Raw genomic sequence first — 22,099 nt, 5'->3', positions numbered from 1 at the left:
TGAGGGTCAGGTGTACCTTGTTAGAGTGATTTTGGGGTTTAGAACATTTACATTTAGCAAATGGCTTTGGCTACCAGTCTTCTGTTCCTTGAAAATATTTTGTGGATTTAATTTGAAACATTGTATCCCTAAAAGCTGTGAATCTCAGTCCATAGACGATGCTGGCGTCTGTGGGATGGATGCGAATCAGAAGGTGTGAGGTTTGCATGTAGTTTCAAAAGAAAGCATTGTTTGTACTTTGCAAATATGGAATTGTCCTCTTGTGTTTAGCAAATAAATATTAAGCCCCATGTTGGGCCAACAGACCTTTCCACCAAAAGCATCTTCACATAATGCCTGCTGTACCTTGTTTTGTCGAATAAAGAAGCAGCTTTGTATCTACCAATAACTCTCTCTGGCGATTTCATTCATGCAGCAATATGCCTCACAAGCCTGATTGACATTTTTAAGGAAGTGACAAAGCTTATTGATGGAGGTAAAGCATGGCTGTGGAGTATATGGATTTTCATGAGGTATTTGACAAGGCTTATTTAGAAAGTCAAAAGGCATGAGATCCAAGGTAACTTTGGCTGCATGAATTTGGAACTCGCTTGCTCACAGAAAGTAGAGGATGGTAGTAGATGAAGTGTTTTCAACCTGGATGTCCATGACTAGTGGTGTTCTGTAGGGATTGATCTGTCCTGGGAGCCCTGCTCTTTGTGACTTATAAATTACTTGGATAAGGAACTGGAAGGGTGGATTAATAAGTTTTGCAGATGATATGAAGAATGCTTGTGCTGTGGATAGTGTGGAAGGTTGTTTTAGGTTGCAACAAGACATTGGTAGGATGCAAAGTTGGGCTGAAAAATGACAGCTGGAGTTCCAACCAGAAAAGAGTGAAGTGATACACTTAGGAAGGTAGAACCTGAAGGTGGAGTACAAAGTTAATGACAGAATTTTAAGCAGTGTAGAGGAACAGTGGAATTTTGGGGCTCATATCCATTGATCTCTCAAAGTCACTACAAAAGTTAATATGCAACATGAGAAAATCTGCAAATGCTGGAAATTCAAGCAAAGGGTCTTGACGAAGACCCTGACGAAGGGTCTCGGCCCGAAATGTCGACAGTGCTTCTCCCTATAGATGCTGCCTGGCCTGCTGCGTTCCACCAGCATTTTGTGTGTGTTACACAAGTTAATTGGTTGGTTATGAAAGCATATGATATGTTGGCCTCCATTAGACAGTGGATTGAGTTCAAGAGCTGTGATGTAATGTTGCAACTCCTTTAAACTCTGCTTAGACCACACTCGGAGTGTTGTGTTCAGTTCTGACTGCCTCATTATAGGAAGGATATGGAAGCTTTAGAAAGGGTGCAGAGATTTGTCAGAATGCTGCTTGGATTGGAGAGCACATTTTATGAGAATAGGTTGAGCAAGCTAGGGCTTTTTCCCTTGGAGCAAAGGGGGATGAGAGGTAACTCAATAGAGGTGGAAAGATGATAAGCATAAATAGAATAGACAGCCAGCACCTTTTCGCTGGGTGGCAATGGCGAATATGAGAAAGTACAATTTTAATGTGATTGGAGGAAAGTATAAGAGGGGATGATAGAGGTATTTTTTTTTACACAATGTGGTAACTGCATGGATAATAGAGGCTGGTGCATTAGAGACATTGAGGAGACTCTTAGATAAGCCTATGGATGAAAGAAAAATTGGAAGGCCATGTGAGAGGGAAGCTATCTATTGATATTGGAGTAGGTTAAGTGTTGGCACAACTTGGTGGAGCAAAGGAGCCTGTACTGTTCAGTGTTCTCTATCTGGTGTTGTCTACTGAGCAATCAATCACCAACTTCCAAAAGGGATCTGGATTACACAACTATATGACAAATGCTGAGTGGAATTACCTCAATGCCTTCTGTTTGTTTCTCTCTATGGTAACTTCAAGATGTTTATATTGTCGGTTATATAATGGAAAGAGTGCTTGTGTTATTGATATCTATAAATCCATAGTTATTGCAGTAAATTGAAAGTGGCTGTATTTAGTGTGTTTTGCAGCTAATGATTGGTGCACTGATGGTTTAGACATTGTGATTTTTTAATGAATTCAATTTAAAATTACTGGAACTATTAAAATCAATAATTGTGTTAGTGGTGGCTGTGGTGGAGGCAGGATTGCCCATAATCAATGGAATGATCAAAATGATCTACGTGGTTTATATTTTCTGATCAAGTATGACTTGTTTCTGCTTGATTATTTTTGTTTCTGAAAATGAGGCAATTACAGGATGAACTGTTTTCCATTTGTCCTGAAAGTTAACTCTAAATCAGGAAAATCTTCCTATTGAGGTGCAGCAATGCAATAAGAATGATAGAAATAAGTAATTGTGATGATACAGCCTTGATTAATGTAGTCTGCATTGATTTGTGATCTCTTGTGGACCCATTGTTTAAGAGCATGGACTGCATGCCACCTTGAATCGGATGCAAGATGAAAGTTAATTTGTACAGGCCTCCAAATTTGGGAAGGATGTGTCACAGTCTGTTTTGACAGACAAGTCAAATGCTTTCCTGGGGTGATACAAGACCACTAATTAAATTTTGAGGAGGGTACCTCTTTGGCTGCCAGACCAAAGGCGAGGACGATTTCTGCAATGTCATTTCCTTTATTAGGGTAGTAAAGGGACTCCTCTGTAGTTAATTTAATTGGATTTGTTTTCTTCCTCGAAGATGGTTATTGATGATGAAATCCACTGGCACGTTCTCTTCTCAGACTTGTTTGACAGGCTTGTGAGTTTGTGAATGCAATTGTTTGTGACTTGGTTTTGATTTTCAGCAGGATGTCTTCTGCTTTTGAAATTTTGTTTTAAGTTGGTATTTTTTTTGTTTCCTTTGTTGGCCTTTATGACAGCATAGCTGGATTGAATATTTAGATTTGAAACAGAATCAAATGCATTTGTGTACAAGACATGGTCATAGTTGAGTTCTTTGAAGTTTCCTTTACGGTGGGCACCAACACTCTTAGCTCTCAGAGGCATAGACACTTGGACATTTTGGGGGATGGCTGGCCCTGACAATGCTGAAGAATCTAATGTGTCATGGTTACCACTAAACCTTTGCTAATTTTTAACCCAGCCCCATTCTTGTGTTCTTTAGGTCCTGGACTTCCTTGTGAACTAAGACAAAGTGACTCTGCTCTTGCCTTGAATCCTGTTTGTGCTTGAATTCCTCTTCAGTAGTTCTCATTCTCCATTTATCCTCTCAGCCTCCCTCTAACTTATTTTTGGTTTTCTCCTTTCCTGCATCAGGCAGCCCTCAATTTATTTAATCTGGCCTTCTATCACACAACTTTTCTCCCCATCCTCACTAAGTACCTTTCCAGCTCCTAACGATTGGCCTTCTCTTCACTATGACTACTCTGAGATCATCCTGATTCCCTCATGCATGTCTGTGCTTATCCCTCACTGAAGGGCAATGCCATTATTGCTTGACCAGGTGCAGGGCGCAGCCTCAAGTCAGCATGCATCCTGAATTGTATACTGTGCACATAGTTGCTTTAAGGTGAGTTCCAAAGCATGTTGCTTAGAAAGTTACATGTAACTGAGGAAATGAAGGAAAGAAAAAAGTTTACAATATCTTAGCATTTTAGCTGTGAATATTAGCGCACCGGGCAGCATCATTGGAGGGAAATGGATAGCTGATGTATCAGCTTGTCGTTGTCGAGGTCGAGGATGATGGTCTTCGTTCCGTTGATCTATTTACGGGCTCTCAAGTGGCTTATGAGTCCAATCTTAAGGCCCACAGAGCGAAGATGCCTGTGCTTGTATTTGGTTAACGTGTACTTGATGTTGCACTCCAAGAAGCACACGATACTTCACAAATCAACCAACTGATTCCAATGGATGGAAACCACGACGATTGGAGCTGATGGATTTGTTGCAGCCTTCATCCGCCTTCACAGCCGTTGAGTTCGAAGTAACTTTGTCCATCTGTTCAACTGTTGAGGTCTTGGTTGAGCTTGAGACCCTGAATGATAGAGGGCATAAGTCCATAGGTGAAGAGTGTCTGGGGAGTGATAAACAGATGGAGGTGAAAAGAGTGGGAATAATGTCAGAAACTGGGAAGTGATAGGTGGATGTGACAGGGCTGAAAATGATGGAAGTTGAATGGAGAGGAATGTGGAGCATGGAACTAAGGGAGGGAGCTAGGGAGTCCAAAAGGGGGAGAAGAAACAGTGGAAGGATTGTGTGGTTAATGGGCCCTGGATGATGAGGGAGAAGGTGTAGGAACAAATTCTACACTTATTGTGGTTACAGAGGAGAGTGCTTGGGGACTGAGGGAGATGGGTGGGGATAGATGAGCAGACCAGGGATAGTGGACAGAGTGTCCCAGCAGAGGGGTCAGTGTAAGTTGTGATTGGTGGTGGTATCCCAATTTAATTGGTGGAACTTGTAAAGAATGATGCATTTAGTGGGTAGGGTGATAGGTGAAGAATATGGGATTTCTATCCTTATTTTGCCTGGGATGGATTTGTGTGGAGGGGGAAGACAAAAGGGTTACCTTCCTCTCCTATCAGATTACACCATCTTCAACCCTTTCACACTTCCACCTATTACCTTCTAGCTTCTGATGCTATTCCCACAGTTCCTCTATGTACTAAGCCATACATCTTTGGAATGTGAGTGGAAACTGGAGCACTCATAGGTAGAACGTACAAGCTCCTTCGAGACAGTGGTGGAATTGAACCAGGGTCACTGGCGCTGTAATTGTGCTACCCTACCATATCGCATACTCTTGCTCCACACCTTCTCTTCACTTTTTTATCCTGCTGTCTTCCCTCTGTCGTTCAGTCCAGGTGAAGAGCCCTGACCCAAAATGTCAACTATCATTTTCCTTCATAGATGCTGCCTGACCCATTGAGTTCCTCCAGCTTTTTGTGTGTTACTCCAGATTTCAGCATAGCAGTCTCTTGGGTTTTCATGTACTGTGAATGATAGTGATATACTGATGTTACTTCAGTAAAATCTTTTATCCGAGTGCTTGATGTCATCATATGCGTAAAAGAGACTTAACATATGGGAGAAAAATAGGTGGCAATCCTGGATTAATATTGTAAGAAAAGCTTATAGAACTTGAAGCATGAAGTTGTAATTTTGCCATTTTACTGTTTTACTGTAAAATTAGACTAAATTATTGATTTCAATCCAAAGTGAGGTCCAAATATATACTTCAGGATTTAAGCCAAATCATAATCACTGACAACACACACAAAATGCTGGTGGAACGCAGCAAGCCAGGCAGCATCTATAGGAAGAAGCACTGTTGACGTTTCGGGCCGAGATGTTTCAAGCCAAGACCCTTCGTCAGGACTGAAAATTCTTTGGACAGGCAGGTTTGTGGATCTTGGGTAGGAGGTAGAAACAGGAAGTGCGGGGCGTAGGAGCTATGAGGTTGGTGGCAGTGGATGGGAGATCCCCAGAGCTGATAAGGTTGGTGATGGTGTGGGAGACAGTGGCCTGGTGCTCTTTAGTGGGGTCATGATCAAGGGGTAAATAAGAGGAGGTATCAGCGAGTTGTCGCTGTGCCTCGGCAAGGTAGATGTCAGTACACCAGACCACAACAGTGCCCCCCCTTATCAACAGGTTTTATAGTGAGGTTGGGATTGGTGCAGAGGGAGTGGAGAGCAGAGCGTTTGGAGGGAGTGAGGTTGGAATTGGAACAAGGTGTGGTTAAGTTGAGACGGTTGATGTCCCGTCGGCAGTTAGCAATAAAGAGATCCAGAGCAGGCAGAAGACCAGAGCGGGGTGTCCATGAAGAGGAGGAGGGTTGAAGACAGGAGAAGGGGTCATCTGTGGGGGTGGGAGAGTCCTTGCTGAAGAAGTAGGCTCGAAGACAGTGCCAACGGAAGAAGAGTTCAGCATCATGCCGAACGCAGAACTTGCTGAAGTGTGGGTGAAGGGGGACAAAGGTGAGGCCCTTACTGAGGACAGAGCACTCTGCCTCAGAGAGTTGAAGTTTGGAGGGGATGGTAAAGATCTGGCATGGATGAGAGCTGGGATCAGAGGGGAGAGGGGGGATGCTGGTAGTTTCAGTGGAGAGGGAAGGGTTGGGGTGAGAGGAAGATGGAGCCTCTGAGGGCCCAGGAGCTGATGATGGGATCTGAGGGAGAGGGGATTACAGAGTGGCGGTGGGGGAAAGGGAGACAGGAGTTTTCGGTCCCTCATAATCACTGAATACTTTTAAGTTCCTGAGAAGGCTTATGGAATTTGAATGGTCAGAGGAATAAAGAGATATTTCTGCACATTTGAAAATTGCTTTGAACTATGGCCTAATCATGTGCTCTATGAATCCAGCCTAGATTGAATAAACCAGACTTGGAAATGTGAATATATGTCTAGTTCAGAATCATTGGACTAAGTCAGGACTGTGTCGGTGTCTGTGTCTCGTCTTCTGAATATTCCTTTTGTTTAAAATTTGAGAGATCTGGGTGAAAGGCCAAGTGCTTTAACATAAGATACTGTCATATGTTAGGAGGCAGTTCTTCAATCAGGATGCCAATATTAGATGGCAACTTCTGTAACCCGATCCATACTAAGATAAACTAAATAATTTGCAATTGAAGATTAATGTTTCTTTCAAGCTGTAATCCTTTTATTTTATTGACTGATATTTAAAAAGACTAACTGATATTTATCAAGTGGATGCATTTTGTAGTGGGATTTTAAGTGTTAAACAATATGCATACTTGAGCTTTAACTGGCAATGGTCTCCCTTGCCATAATGTAAGAAATTATCAATTATTTTACCTATGATCAGTCCATCACAGTTAAAGCCCTGCCCACCATTGAGCTCATGTACATGGAGTATTGTTGCAAGAAAGCAGCAGCATCAGGAACCCACACACTCAGGACATGCTGTCCTCTTGCTACTGCCATCAGGAAGAAGGTACAAGAACCTCAGGACTCTCACCACCAGGCTCTTGAACCAGAAAGATAACTTCACTCAACTTTACTTGCCCTGTCACTGAGCTGTTCCCACAACCAATGGACCCACTTTCAAGGACTCTTCATCTCATGTTCTCTATTTATTGTTTTTTCTCCTTTTGTTTTGTATTTGCATAGTTTGTTGTCCGTGCTGTTGGTGTGATTTTTCATTGATTCGATTATGGTTATTGGATTTATTGAGTATGCCTGCAAGAAAATAAATTACAAGGTTGTATATGGTGGCATATATGTACTTTTATTTTGACAATCATTAGAGTAGGTGAAAGTCTGAATTGTTTATTTTATCTTTATGAAAATGTGAGGGTTCGATCCCTGATTTAAAGAAATGTGCCAGTGACAAAAGTACAAAGTAAGTAAGGTCATCAGCCTGAATTGTTAACGTTCTTCCTCCACAGGTGTTTTCTGATGTTATAAGTATTTCCAACATTCTGTTTGATTTCTGATTCCAGCATCTGCTGTGTTTTGTATTGTAGAATTTCAGCTTGTTTTCTGCACTCTCAATTGTTATCATCTTCTATTTATGTGTTCTCCAAAGAGATCAACCTTGATGTGCACACCTTCACCGTTCCTCTGTCGACATTGACAGTCTTGCATCATTCAGTCTGCTCTTGACAGACATGCCCTTTGTTTCCACCACCCTGTTAATTGCAATCTAAAAGGTGTTTGATTTGTAAATACTTTGCTCTGATGGAGGATTATCTATCTGAAATTCTCTCTCCAAAGGAAGTGTCATAATTACTGTTGATTCACTTACATTTATTAAAAGGCATACCATTTTGCATTCTAAGTCCTGTGCTTCTACCACAACACTGACTCACTCCATCTGAATGTTTCCTAATTCATAGTTTAACATTAACCTTCACTGCATCCATTGTTTAATCACAGCAATTTTTTCCCTCACAGATTTCAACAACTTATGAATTTGAATGCTTTCTCCTCCTTCACTGTCATGTGAACATCTCCCACCCTACCCTCCCTCCCCCAGCCCCCACGCATTGTTCTTTCATTGATCTGGAATGATCAGTCTTATTTGGAGGCTGCCTTCCTTTGTCATTTCTGAGCCCAGTGTGTTTCTGCCTGTGTACTCATTTTTTTTTTGACCAAGTGTATTCATTCCAAACTATTCTGTTCCTCCTGCTTTCAGAATTTCTGATCCAAATGGATTCCTTCAACTGTTATCTTAATGGTTCCATATATCCATTCATTGCCATCTGCCTCTGTGACATTCTCTTTCTCATTATTTCCATACCAGTCCTCAGTTTAATCAATACCCCTCTGAGTTTTCAGCCTTCTGCTCACAATTCATTAAACCAATACCTAATCCACTGGCGCTGATCGGTTGCTTTCCCTCACCCTTTTGAACCTGCAGTCACAACCTCCACCACTGATTATTATTTTCCTATTCAATCACTGGCTCCCTTTCCTTTGGGAATATTGGCTCCAGCCTTCTAACCTCAGAGTGGCCCAATCATATGCAGTCTACTTCATCCTCTGTTTCCCCAAGATTCACAGACAGAGTTGTTCTGGTGGATCATTTGTTGCAGCCTGTTACTTTTTTTCAGAAATATTTATATCTCCTTAATCTGTTCTTTCCCACTGAGCTCTGTGATACAAGTGACTCTCACATTATGGATGTTCAGAAGATGAAAATTCACCCTTGCACAGTTCACAAATCACTTATCATAAATTTGAAATGGGGACTAAACTGTGCTTTTACAGAGTTTATTTAAAACAGTAAATAGACACAAGACCTTTTGCAATTCACGGTTCTTGAGGCATGCACAGATGACGCAGCATGCATTGAATAAAATCATAATAGGTACTTTTTCTCCTGATGCAATTTCCTGGTGCTCTCCTCCCTCCTCCGCCCCACCTTAATGCAGGGGTCACTTTATGCCCTTCACCCCTTTCAGTTTCTTGTGAAATGAATGATAGCCAGTTCATTTTCTCCATGAACATCCTATCCTTGTACACCCACATCCCATGCAAGAGTGGCCTGAACACTTGCCCTTGGGTAGAGTTTCGACCAGTGCTTCATTTCCACCACTAACACTATCCTTCATTTTACTGAATTTATCGCCCTCAACAACACCACCTTCATCTCTGCTCACCCAACAAGTCCAAGTTATTGCCATGGGAACTCTTCATGAATACAAGCATTCTATTAATCTTGCTTCCCTGTCGTCAACAGAACTCACGTGTTTAGTCATCTTCGCTGCCAATTCAACATGGTCTGGCTCTGACTTTTCTCTTCTCTTCCTGATTTCTCCTTCTTGGGTTAGCTCAGTGACTAATACTTCTGCTGAATATCTGAAATCAAAGCTGTCTTGATGACCCACCTCTTACCCTGCTTCCCAGAAAGATTGCATTCCTTTCTCCAATTTCACTGGCTTCGCTGTGTCTGTTCTGTTCATGACATACACCAGCGTTTTCAGGATGTTGTCTTTTTCCTTGACTTTGATTTCCCCTCCAACCTAGTCATAAACTGCATCTGTCCAATTTAGAAACTACAGCACAGTACATGCCCTTCGGCCCACGATGCCATGCTGAACATGTATTATTTTAGAAATTATCTAGGGTTACCCATCGCCTTCTATTTCTCTAAGCTCCATGTACCTATCTAGGAGTCTCTTAAAAAGACTCCACCATATCCGCCTCCACCACTGTCGCTGACAACCCATTCCACATACCATTCTTTGCATAAAAACAACAACAACTTGCCCTTGACATCTCCTCTGTACCTACTTCTAAGCACCTTAAAACTGTGCCCTCTCGTGTTAGTCATTTTCAGCCCTGGGAAAAAGCCTCTGACTATCCACACGGTCAATGCCTCTCGTCATCTTATACACCTCTATCAGGTCACCTCTCATCCTCTGTGGCTCAAAGGAGAAAAGGCCAAATTCACTCAACCTATTCTGATAGGGCATGCTCCCCAATCCAGATAATAGATTTCATGGACTTCTCTCAGCCCCTTTCATTCTGCTCCACAGGATGTTAAACAGATTCTACTACTTAATTTCTGTCATCTTTAAAATGATTTTCCTACGCCTCACTTTTGAGAGTTCCAAAGGGATCATTCCCTTCACCAGTTTCCATCAACACTTCTCATGGCACTTTTCCATGCAAATGCTTACCTATTTGCTTCACTTCAGACCAAGCAGGATTCTGAACATTACTTCTGGATGAACAAGTGGTTCATTTGTGTACCTTTCAATGTAGTGTCCTGGTTTCAACGTGCACAGTAATGTTGGGGATTGAGGGGCTGCTTTGGATTTTCGGTTTGCAAGGGTGACCCTGGGCTTCCAATTGTCTATCACTTCAATTTTCTATCCCAAACCATTCTGACTTATTGCTCTGTTCCTTTGAAGGTCAACATACACTTGAGTAACAACTAAACTGAGCAGGTTATAGCTCTGAGATCTCGATATTGAATTCAGAATTCAACAACTGTAGACAACTACTCTTTGCAGTGTGCATCAAAACTGATCCTTCTAATGAAGAGCCATCAGTCTGTAATTTAATTATAGATGCTGCATAAATAGCTAGATATTTCAAATAGCAGCCTATTCTCTTCAGATTTCCAGAACTTTTTCATAGATGCAACTACAATTAATAAGCCCTCACTCCTCTCCCTCAGCCAATCTCCACTGCTCCTAGTATCATTGCGTCTCTTTACTTCCCTTCTATTTAATTTATCTGTCAATTTAGATCTTTATCTTTAGATTTCAAATCAGTACTAATTTTAAAGAAAAATCCTTATTAAGCATTTCTGTCAGCACCAATGCTGTCCTGTGGAGTATATCTCTTTTTTTAAAATTTCAGATTTGTGGCATTTATGAAGTTTTATTTTAGGTTTTGTATTAATAACGTGAAGAAATTGCTGATCCCTGTATATTGTGTTCAAGATTTGGATAAACATTTATTAGACACTGAAATGCTAACATTACTTAACGCATAAACACGAATGCGACAAAATTATCAAACCAAAAAGACTGATTTGTTTCTAAAGTTACAGATGATTATTAGTAACATCAGAGGTGTGTTGGGATGTAAAACATTGAAGTTTGAAATTGTTCCATGAGGACATAAATTGTACAAGAGGTTATAAATAGGCCACATTTGACATGATGCTCTTCATCTTCCCTGATCTAAAGACCATTTCTTACCACCGAACCAAGGATCTTTAACTGGGTCTACCTTGCTGATGCAAGCTTTGGCCTGAAATATTGATAATTTCTTTCCTCCTACAGAGGGTGCACGACCCGCTGAGTTCCTCCAGTAGCACATTATGTGTTGTTCCAGTTTGTTGTGCTATTCCCCATATGCTACTGTTACCCTGTAGTACCAGTCATTTGCCCAGTAATTCCACATAGATTTGCACAAAGATCCACTTGATTGCACAAGGTCAATTAATAAATTCACCGTTCTTTTCTGTTTTTATTTCTGATTTCCAATGTCTGCATTTTTGTTTATTTTTCAACAATGCTGGAAATGTGGCCTTGCTACCTGTCAAAGATATTCTGAGCAGGGCTTGTTCTGCGCCATCAGCATACTGGATTACATTGTGTGAATCTGTGGCCTTGTGCAGAATGTGATGTTAACGGTACACATTTTCTTTTAGTGCATCCTCTTTAAATTGACCTCTTCACCCCTGTAGCTTCCGTGTGTACGGGCCACATTATATTGTGTTTGTGCAAGTTGGCATTGCTGTTGTGGATATCTTGTTTTGGGTTATGACCTTGGCTTCTCAAACAGACCTTTAACTGAGAAACTGCAGTACAGTGCTTGGAGAGGGAAGCCTTCCCCTGATCTTGTTGTGGCTGAAGTACACTTATTCTCCACAGATTAGAATATTATGGAGTACATAACCTGGACCTTGCTTCATCCATTCTTTCACCTTTTTGTACTGTCATCTCACCTCTGTCTTTTTGTCTGGATTAAGGGACTTGACCTGAAACATTGACTGTCTATTTCTTTCCACAGATGCTGTCTGTCTTTCTGAATATCTTCAGCACTATGTTTATTGCTGTAGATACTGGCACCTGCAGTCTGTAGTGTCTCCAAAGTTGAATCTAGACCTATCATTGTCTTCATGGTTCAGACGCAAAGATGTTCATAAGAATCGTTAATAGATCTGGGTTATACAATACTGGGGTGAAAAAACAGTTCTATTTGTGATTTGACAATGTACAAAACCAAAGCTGTTGGTCAGAATTGTAGATTTAAAGAAATAGGCTTGACATGTTTCTGGCTACCAGACAAAATTGACATGTAAACAAATAGTATGTCTAGATGAGCAAATGGTATGTGTTAAATCAAAAGAATATGTCCATTGTTTTGCTACTTTTGAAACAAAAGTTGACATCTCATTGCTACTAGTTTGTTGACTGAACATAGCTGACAGTCCCAAAAGCAAGTCAAGATTTTAACACCACTATAGCTGAACTAATGATACAACATCAACCCTATTTCAACAGCTGATGTAGGGTACAGTTGTGAGAATGCCCATAATATTCAGAACTTGGTATTGCAAATAAACTTTGTGTGCTCCATGTTGGGATTCATATTTCTTAGCTTTGGATATTAGTTAAGAATGTTAAAATCTGTAAAGTTCTTTGCACATTGAGTTCTTAAGAGACAAATTGCAATTACGGGTTGAGCCATTCTTATTTTATTGTAATGTTAACAGGTCTTTGTTCAACCTGAATCAGAGATAATGAATGCTATTTACCTAAATTTTATAAGTGACCTTTTAAATGATGTGTATAATGTTTTCAAGCACAGCTTCTCATACTAAAAATAAAATGAACATATGACCAAAGGGCTACTGTAAAATCTTACATTTGTCCTTAGCAGCTGGGTAGAGTGAGGGCCTCTGAGAATTTAAGTGAATAGCCCAATTGAGGGGTTATCAGTTGTTAGCTGCTGTAAGATGCCTGGGTCTGGTTGTAGTAGCTGAGACATATGGTGTCATTATTGCATCAGGCTGTGACCAGCTGTTGAAGGCAGTGAAAGACTACATTGTTAGATGGTGGCGCCAACCCGGGTAGGCCATTAAAGTAGCAGGAAGTAGTGCTTAGGCAGCCTAAATATAGACTTGTAGATAGTCCAGTTCCATGATTTTTACTGAGGAGAAGTTCAGATAGTCTTGACGATCAAGGGGATTTTGCTCAGTTGAAATGGCCAGCTCATTTAAAAAACATTAGACTCTTCGAGATTTGCTTCGAAAGCATAAAACGTCTATAAACATTGGGAATCTATGCCCAATTTGGTTGTGAAATAATGTACTGGAAACTCATGTTGTGTGATCTTGCTGGAGCGGGGCCCTTTTATTTTCCTTTTTGCAGAGGAGGTAAAAGATACTTGAGCATCTAAATTTTTTAGAATTGTGATTTTTATTCCTGTGCTTAACATTCAGTCGGGGGTATTTTACTATGATAAAATGTAGTGTTGTTTCCGTTCAATGAAGTGTAAGAAAGGGTCTAAAAATTCTTTATTCAAAATTTTTATACCTGTTTGCATTCCTTTCTTTGTCATTGATGATTTGTTTGTGGTTGGTTCCATAGTTAGTATTTTAAACGGTTGTATTTCCACTCACAATATGATGTTATTAGTTGCTGTTAAGCTATTGAACTGTTCATTCACCATTAATAACCTCCAATCATTAGTTTAACTATGTTCATGTAGTAGCAAAATTGGATTCCACTGCTTGCTTTTCATGGACCTGATATGAGGTACAGAAGCTGATTGAGGCAAGACATTCAATTAAAAATATTACTAATAACACCTTTTCTGAAGTAAATTGTGGTAAATTGTTACTGCAAACAATGAAGAGGCGAACAAAGGCAAAGTGAATTCCAGGGATGAACTGTGCTGGTATGTTGTAGAATCGATGCAGATTGAGTGAGTTATTCAGAGAGAAGTCGAGGCAGAGGAGTTCCCATGCCCGTACAACTGGCCTAGGTGTAGAGTTGGAATGCTTTGGGTGCTGAGCCAATTTAGAAAAATGAAGAACTGTTCGAGCCAGGTCGAGAAATCTGGGCCCAGAGCAAGTTGCTGGGCGCCATGGTCTGTGCTCAGAACCTTTTGCTGCAGTGGTGGCCAGGTCCTAGTGTAAGGTATGATACGCAGTTTGGATACTGGCCCAGACAGACTGCAAAGACAGGGTGTTGGGATCAGAGGCAAGAGCCGATTTGACTCGCTGTCCCGCAGTCTTCACTGCTCTCTCCATGGCACTCAGGCTATGAGCACTGTCCTGGCTTCTGGGCTCAGTACTCACTAATATGATGGACTAATACTGAGCTTTTGGGCCCGCACCGGACTGCTCTGGGGTTCGGATCTATGGATTCATTTTGGTTTGGAATATTGTTGTTCACTTTTATTGTTTGCATGATTTGTAAGGTTTTTCCCCCTTTCTCTGCACATTGTGCGTTGGTCTTTATGTTTTTAAAATTGGGTTTTTACGGGTTTCTTGCTTCGTGACTGCCTGGAAGCAAGCACATCTCAAGGTTGTATAATTTATACATTCTTTGATAATAAATGTACTTTGAAACTTTTGATTGACTTCTAGGGTGCCTAAGACTTTTGCGCAGTACTGTATTTGTCAACGTGAAGCAGAGAGAGAGAATGCAAATCTGGTGGGACAATGGATACTGGGAATGGCAAGGGTGGAGCACTCTGGGAGGGGGGTGTGACAAGTGGCAGAGAAGGAGTACAAATGCATGGGTGGTATTGGTGTAGACATACCCGGCCCTGAGACACTGGACTAACTCATTTGATTCCAAACAATTGGTTTACTGATTATTACAGAATGTCATTTTCACTCCTGGCCCTTTCTAGCATCTCCAAGCCTGAACTGAATGCTTGAAACTGCAATGAGCAGTTTCTTGCTGCTTATTTCTCACCGACTATCAGTGACAAAATCACTGCGTTCTGAACATAAACACACAAGTGATGCAATTTAAAAACTCTTCGCTCTAAGCACGATATAGTGTCTAACAGCCACACAAGTGCACACGGCAGACGTAGGTTAGAAAATGTTTGGTTAACGGTCTCCTGCCCCAATTAATTGGCACAGTGTCCCAAATAAACAGAGGTAATCCCATCTATTTTCTCGATTTGTTTGTGTCTTTAAGAGTTGTTCCAAATAATCAGCTGCTGTGATTAACCGAAGACCCAATTAACCAGTATTGAGAATTTTCTCCTTTTTACTTTATCACTTACCCACCCTTGTCATTTCGTCCTTTAACATTTTGTGTAGCCTGTGTTGATGCTTCCTTCTATTTGCAGATATCCAGTGCAATGATCTATGGGACAATCCTCAATTTGTGAGCTTGAGCAATGAATAATAATGATCCTTCAAAGTTTTAAGTATTAATAGAAATCTTGCCACACTTTTTTTTTGATTGTCTGATATGCAGAAGTAAATTTTATCTGCTTGATTTAAAAAGCTCAAAGCTCTTGGCGTATGTTATTTTGTATTTAGATGCCTAGGATATGTCTAGTTGTGATAACTTAGCATGCAACATCTATCCAAATTGATCTTAAGAATGTAACAAAGCCACTCCTTTGGATTCCTGCAGTTCTTTTGGTGTACGTACACCAACAGTTTTGCTAAGAAAGAGGTTTCAGAATCTTGAGCTATCTTCATTTGTCAAAGCAGATACTGAGCAATCATATGCCTCGATTATACCTTGTGAATGGTGAAATATTTAGGGGAATTGTGAAAGATGATCTTTTTGGTCCTCTAACATTGGTGGTTATGAATGAACCCTCAAGATTTTGGTTATATATTTTGACTGTCAGTGAGGTTAGTTAGCTTCTCTTGGGAGACTTTTTGCTTTTCATCTGTGTGGCCAAGTGCTATTTGTCTGTTTTAAACTGAAATCTGTCTTGAATCATGTAAGAATAAACTGCTCATTCACCTAAGGAACAACAAGTTGATCTAAATTTTTCGGTATATACTCATCAATGAACATGACTGCTTCTAAATGAATAAAGATCAGAGATGATAGGCAATCTTCAGCTGCTGAAAAATAATTTGTCTTCAATCAATCACTGCCTTGATTAGTCACTCTAGCTCAGTTCTCAATATTATTCATTTTTGGCCTAACTACTGCAAGGAACTGAGTAATGCTGTAACCCAGAATTATGATTGGTGAACAGACAATTGGTTGGAGCCACTTAAAAAATATAGCTAATGCTACCTTCTCTCTTTTCTGGTAATCACAATTGGTTGGCCTAATAATAATCCTTGTTAGAAAATGTGGTTATTCCAAAGTAAAGTCAGGATCAGCTTTGATGGTGATGCTTCTCTCATGATATAGTTATGCAGTTTGCTGGGTTTACTTATTTGAAATTGAAAGTCATTTCAAGAAGGACAGTATTAGTAGGTTTGTACAAGTTTTGAGAATGAAAAAAAATCCAGTATAAAAGGCTCATAATTCACAGCTCTGCAAAAGTCTAAAATCAAGATGAGGTTGATTGTGTGTTAGGGTCTGAACGTTTACTTAGTTTTTCCCTTTAATCTATCTAAACCCTTGGTGTGAAATACCAATCACTATCTCTTGGGTTTTTCTGCTTTAAGAAAGTAAGTAAATCTTGTTCTGGATGTTATTGGCACACCCAGGTTATAAAAGTGTGCAAAAGACTAATTAGTACTACCCAGCTGTTTGGTACTGCGTCCTGGCAATTTAAATAACTAAACTACTCCATTTAAAATTAGTGAGTGCTCTATGAGATTATAACCAAATTTTGCAGCTTCTCATTCGTATCTACTGCAGTGCAATTAGTGCTAAACTGAATAATATTGTATAGGTTCAATTAGAAGGTTCAGAAGACACAATTTGAATGCTGTGAGTTAATTCTTTGAATGTTATGTAACAAGCCTCTTGTTGAATAGATTCTCATTTCATTGACATGTTTGATAGAAAAGTTTGAGAGTTGAAATCTCAGAATGGACTGAATGGTGCGAATGGACTGTCTGTCAAAATAAGCAACAATTATTTCAATTGAATTAACTTCAGCCTAATAGAATCTTGATCTTGAGTGCACTGTGTGATTTAAAGAAAGAAAGGGAATTAAATTGATTTGTGTTTAGGATTAGAACATAGAACAGAGAACAATACAACACAGGAACAGGCCCTTCCAACCCACACTGTGGTGCTGAACCAAATAAATTGGTAATCAAATGGCAAACTAAGCAATTCCTTATGCCCACATCCTTGTATTTCTCTCTCATTTGTGCACCTGTCTAAACATATAGAACATAGGTTATAGAAATGACATTTTCATTGTCTAATTGGAAATTCTTGCTGGCTCCTGAGTAGCAACAACTTTGCAGTCCTCAGTGGCTTGAAGAGCCAAATTGCTGTGTACACATGTTGATTGGGATCTTGAGCCAGTAGTTCATGTAACTCTGATATTAAAAATGTTATGTGTTGATTCCACCAATAATGCTGACAATACAAAAAGAAAAAAAAACATGTAAACTTGTCTTAATTAGTACTGAGATATATCCATTGCACACACCGTTAAGTTATTTATTAAATGTAGAAAACAACAAATTTATTTTGTGATCAAGAAATCAAAAGGAACAGGTACATGGATTTCTTATTGCTCTTTAGGGTTACTTGGAGATCTACCTCACTGAAAGCATGTTTAAAAATGCATTCAGCAACACACAACGTGCTGGAGGAACTCAGCAGGCCAGGCAACATCTATGGAAAAAATTACAGTTGATGCTTCAGGCCGAAACCCTTCAACAGGATTGTGTGTGTTGCTCAGATTTCCAGCATCTGCAGATTTTCTTTTGCTTGGGATTTAAAAATGCATTTGTTGGTACAAATGAGAAAATAATAGTATGGAATGAAAGAACAAACGTGCATTTATGGGCATCAAATATAGTATTAGGATGTTCCAAGTTGATTCAAAGCTATTGAAGTACAGTATACTGCAAGTTTAGCTTCAGTTGTACTATTAAGGACCCATATAAACCACTGTAATATAGAGGAACCTGTGATCTAAATGGTTAGGATATTTCAAGATCCTCCCATTCTTAAATTGTGTCTTGCATCTCCTCGTTGCTGACAATAAACACAGGCACACTTCAGGGATACATGTTTAGTCCACTGCTCTCTTCTCTCTACACCCAAAAAATGTGGCTAGGCACAGCTCAAATGCCATCTATAAATTTGCCGATGAGACATCTGTTGATGGCAGGATTTCATATGGTGGTGAGAAGGAGTACAGGAGTGAGGTAGATCAGCTGACTGAGCGGCGATGCAGCAACAACCTTGCACTCAATGTCAGTAAGACAGAATATTTGATTGTGGACTTCAGAAACGGGAAGTCAAGGGAACACATACCAGTCCTCATCAAGGGATCAACAGTAGAAAGAGTGACACGCACAAAATGCTGGTAGAATGCAGCAGGCCTGGCAGCATTTATAGGAAGAAATACAGTCGACGTTTTGGGCTGAGACTCTTTGTTAGGACTAACTGGAAGAAGAGATGGTAAGAAATTTGAAAGTCGGAGGGGGAGATCTGAAATGATAGGAGAAGACAGGAGGGGGAAGCTAAGAGCTGGAAAGTTGATTGGTAAGAGGGATATAGAGCTGGAGAAGGGAAAGGATCATGGGATGGGAGGCCTAGGAAAAGAAAAAAGGGGAGAGGAGCACCAGAGGGAGATGGAGAGCAGGCAAGGAGTGATTGTGAGAGCGACAGAGAGAAAAGAAAAAAGGGAAAAATAAATAGATAGATAAATAAGGGATGGGGTAAGAAGGGGAGGGGGCATTCATGCCATCAGGTTGGAGGCTACCCAGACGGAATATAAGGTTTTGTTCCTCCAGCCTGAGTGTGGCTTCATCTTGACAGTAGAGGAGGTCATGGATAGACATATCAGAATGGGAATGGGACGTGGAATTAAAATGTGTGGCACCTTAGAAAGGTTAGAAAGAGTGAGCAGTTTCAAGTTCCTAGGTGTCAACATAAGATCCATCCTGGGCCCAAAATACTGATGCAATTACAAAGAAGGCACAGTACTAGTTATATTCATTAGGAGTTTGAGGAGACTTGGTATGTTACCAAAGATACTCACAAATTTCTGCAGATGTACAATGGAGAGCATTCTAACCCATCTGGTATGGAGGGGCCAGTGCACAGGATTGGAAAAAGCTGCAGAAAGTTGAAACCTCAGCCAGCTCCATCATGGGCACTAGCTTCCCCAGCATCAAGGACACCTTCAAATGGTGATAACTCAAAAAGGTGGCATCCATTATTAAGGACCCCCTTCACACAGGACATTCCCTTACCCCATTGCTACTTTGAGAACATACAAGAGCCTGAAGAGAGACACAGCATTTCAGGAACAGCTTCTTCCCCTTCACTATCAGATTTCTGAATGGACAATTGAACACTACCTCACTATTTTTTCCTCTTTTTGAGCTACTCATTTAATTTATTTTTATATATACTTATTGTAATTTATAGATTTTTAAATTATTATGTATTGTAATGTACTACTGCTGTAAGACAACAGATTTCATGACCCTATGCCATGATATTAAAACTGATTCTAATTAAGGTATTTTACATTCAAGATTGTTCAAGTTTATTGTTTTTTAATTGTACACTGTATACTGCCAAAAGAGACAACATTTCTCCAGACCAAGGTGCACAGCACAGTACATATAACTCAGGTACAAGCAAATTAACAAATAATAAGGTCCATATACAATACAAGTTTAAAAACTCAACAGTATTACGCTACTGGTGCTTCATATGTGATGAGACCTGAATGGTGGCAAGGAGTTCAGTAGTATTACAGCCTGGGAGGAGAAGCTGTTTCCCATCCTAACAGTTTTGTCCCAGTGCTATGGTACCATATGTCTGATGGTATGGGATCAAGGAGATTGTTGTATGGATGGGAGGAATCACTGACAATGCTGCAAGCCCTGTGTACACAGTGCTCCTGATAAATATCTCTAATGGGTGGAAGAGAAAACTCAATGATCCTCTCAACAGTCCTTGCAATTTCCATACCAGATGGTGATGCATTGGTCAGTATACTCTCAGTAGTGCTCCTATAAAAATTGGTTAAAATTACAGGATGGGGCTTCACTCGCCTCAACTTCCTCAGGAAGTGTAGAAGTTGCTGTGCTTTCATGACCAACAAGGTGGTGTTGAGTGACCAGGTTAGATCATTTGTTATGTTCATTCCCAGAACTTGGTGCTCTTAACTCTCTTCATGGAGGAGCGGTCTATGTACAGTCCGCAATCATCTCTCTGCGTGACAGTTGTCCACATTGAGACTGAAGTTGTTGTGCTGGGACAATTTTACCAAACTCACTACCTTGTCTTTGTACACCGTCCTGTCGTTGTTATTGATGAGGCCAACCACTGTTGTGTTATCAGCAAACTTGATGATTCGGGTTGAACTGGAGATCGCCATACAGTCATGCATCAGCAGCATGAACAGCAGTGGGCTGAGCACACAGTTCTGGGGAGTGCCGGTGATCAGTGTGATGGAGCTAGAGATGTTTCTACCAACGTAGGTTGACTGTGGGAGGACAGTTTGCTCAGCAGCTTCTGAGGTATGATTGTATTGAATGCTGAGTTGAAGTCAGTAAACAACATCCTGGCATAAGGCACCATCTTCCAGGTGGGACAGGGCAGAGTAAAGTACAGAGGCTAGGGCATCATCAATAGACTAATTTGAGCAATAAGCAAACTGGAAAAGGGTCCAATATAGCAGGAAGATGGGATTTAATGCATCCATAACCAGCCACTCAAAGTACTTCATTATTGTTGAGTTCAGTTCCACTGGACAGTAGCCGTTGATGCAGGTTACTGCTGTTCTCCTGGGCACTGGTGGCCATCTTGAAACCTGAAGGGACATCAGACTGTTCCAGAGAGACAGAGAGATGTTGAAGATGTCTGTTAGATCCTTTGTTAGCTGGTCTGCATAGTTCCTCAGCACCAGGCCAGATATATCATCAGATCCCGCTGCTTTATGTGGATTGACGCTGGCTAGGGCTTTCCTCACATCAAGCTGCTGCCAGACAGAGTGCTTGCTCTTCGGGGGGGGGGGGGTTTGCTGGGGAAGAGGGGCCTTCCTTGGTGGCACATGGTTCTGAGCATCAAACCAAGCACAAAAGACATTCAGCCTCTCAGGAAGAGAACCACAGAGTGCTGCTGGGTAAACTGTCTTCAACACCCATCTCTATAAATGGCTCCTGGACTTCTTGCCAGAAAGGCCACAGTCAATCTACATTGGTAGAAACATCTCTAGCTCCATCACAATGATCACCGGACCACCGGCACTCCCCAGGGCTGTGTGTGCTCAGCACGCTGCTGTTCATGCTGCTGACGCATGATTGTATACAGGATTCAGTCTTTTGTGGTCTGAATCCTCTGCCATATGAATCTTGTGTCTCTGGTGTCACAGAAATGGGTGCATATTCTCTGTGAATAATCCCATTTTGCATTCCCGATGGTGCGGGACAGCACACCTCTTGCTGACTTGAGAGGTGTCTTATCCCCTGATCTAAAAGCAGCATCCCGCTCTCTCAGCATTACTCATACCTCTGCTGTCAGCCATGGCTTTGGTTTGCTCTCATGTAGATGTGTTTAATAATAGTGACATCTTCAAATGACTTCTCTCTGTAGCCAGTGGCAGATCTCACTTATCCATTGATTTTAATGTGATGATCATTAGTAGCTACCTCACTGAACGTGCTCCAGTCCATGTTTTCAAAACAGTCATATAATGCTGTGGTTGCTCTTAGCATAACAGATAATTGGAGAGGAGGAGCAGTTTAGTAAGTACCAAGAATGATGGTATAAACCAGGTCGAATGTATTCTCACCTCTAGAAGTAAAGTGCACATGCTGAAAGGATTTGGGGGATTGTTAAGTTTTTAATGTCATTTCCAGTAAACAGGTGTAAAAGAGAACAAAATAATTGTTACTCCAGGTCAGATGCAGCACAAGTACACAATAAGACAACGATCACAAGAATAACACAAAAAGGGCAATCCTCTGATGGGAGTAGGACAAGCAGCCCACGAGCAGGATGGGTATGATTCTTCATGATGTTCCTGGCCCTTTTCTAGCACCTTCCTGT

General features: G+C 40.8%; 1 protein-coding gene across 5 annotated transcripts in view; it reads left to right on the top strand.

Moving 5' to 3' along the window:
• The window catches only part of abl2 (c-abl oncogene 2, non-receptor tyrosine kinase), a 129,614-nt gene that overhangs the window by 69,009 nt on the left and 38,506 nt on the right, over positions 1 to 22,099 (top strand). The window contains exon 1 of one of the 5 annotated variants that reach the window (XM_073063313.1): positions 13,250 to 13,329. The exons of the other annotated variants lie outside the window; for them this stretch is intronic. Coding sequence (XP_072919414.1) covers positions 13,260 to 13,329 — 70 coding nt within the window. The 5' untranslated portion in view covers positions 13,250 to 13,259. Of the gene's footprint in view, positions 1 to 13,249; positions 13,330 to 22,099 lie in introns of those variants that run through there. 5 annotated transcript variants of the gene reach the window in all.

This window comes from Hemitrygon akajei, chromosome 12 (assembly GCF_048418815.1).
Source record: "Hemitrygon akajei chromosome 12, sHemAka1.3, whole genome shotgun sequence".
Lineage (NCBI taxonomy): Eukaryota > Metazoa > Chordata > Chondrichthyes > Myliobatiformes > Dasyatidae > Hemitrygon > Hemitrygon akajei.
Note: the sequence above shows the minus strand (reverse complement) of the source record. Positions and strands in the feature narration are given on the sequence as shown.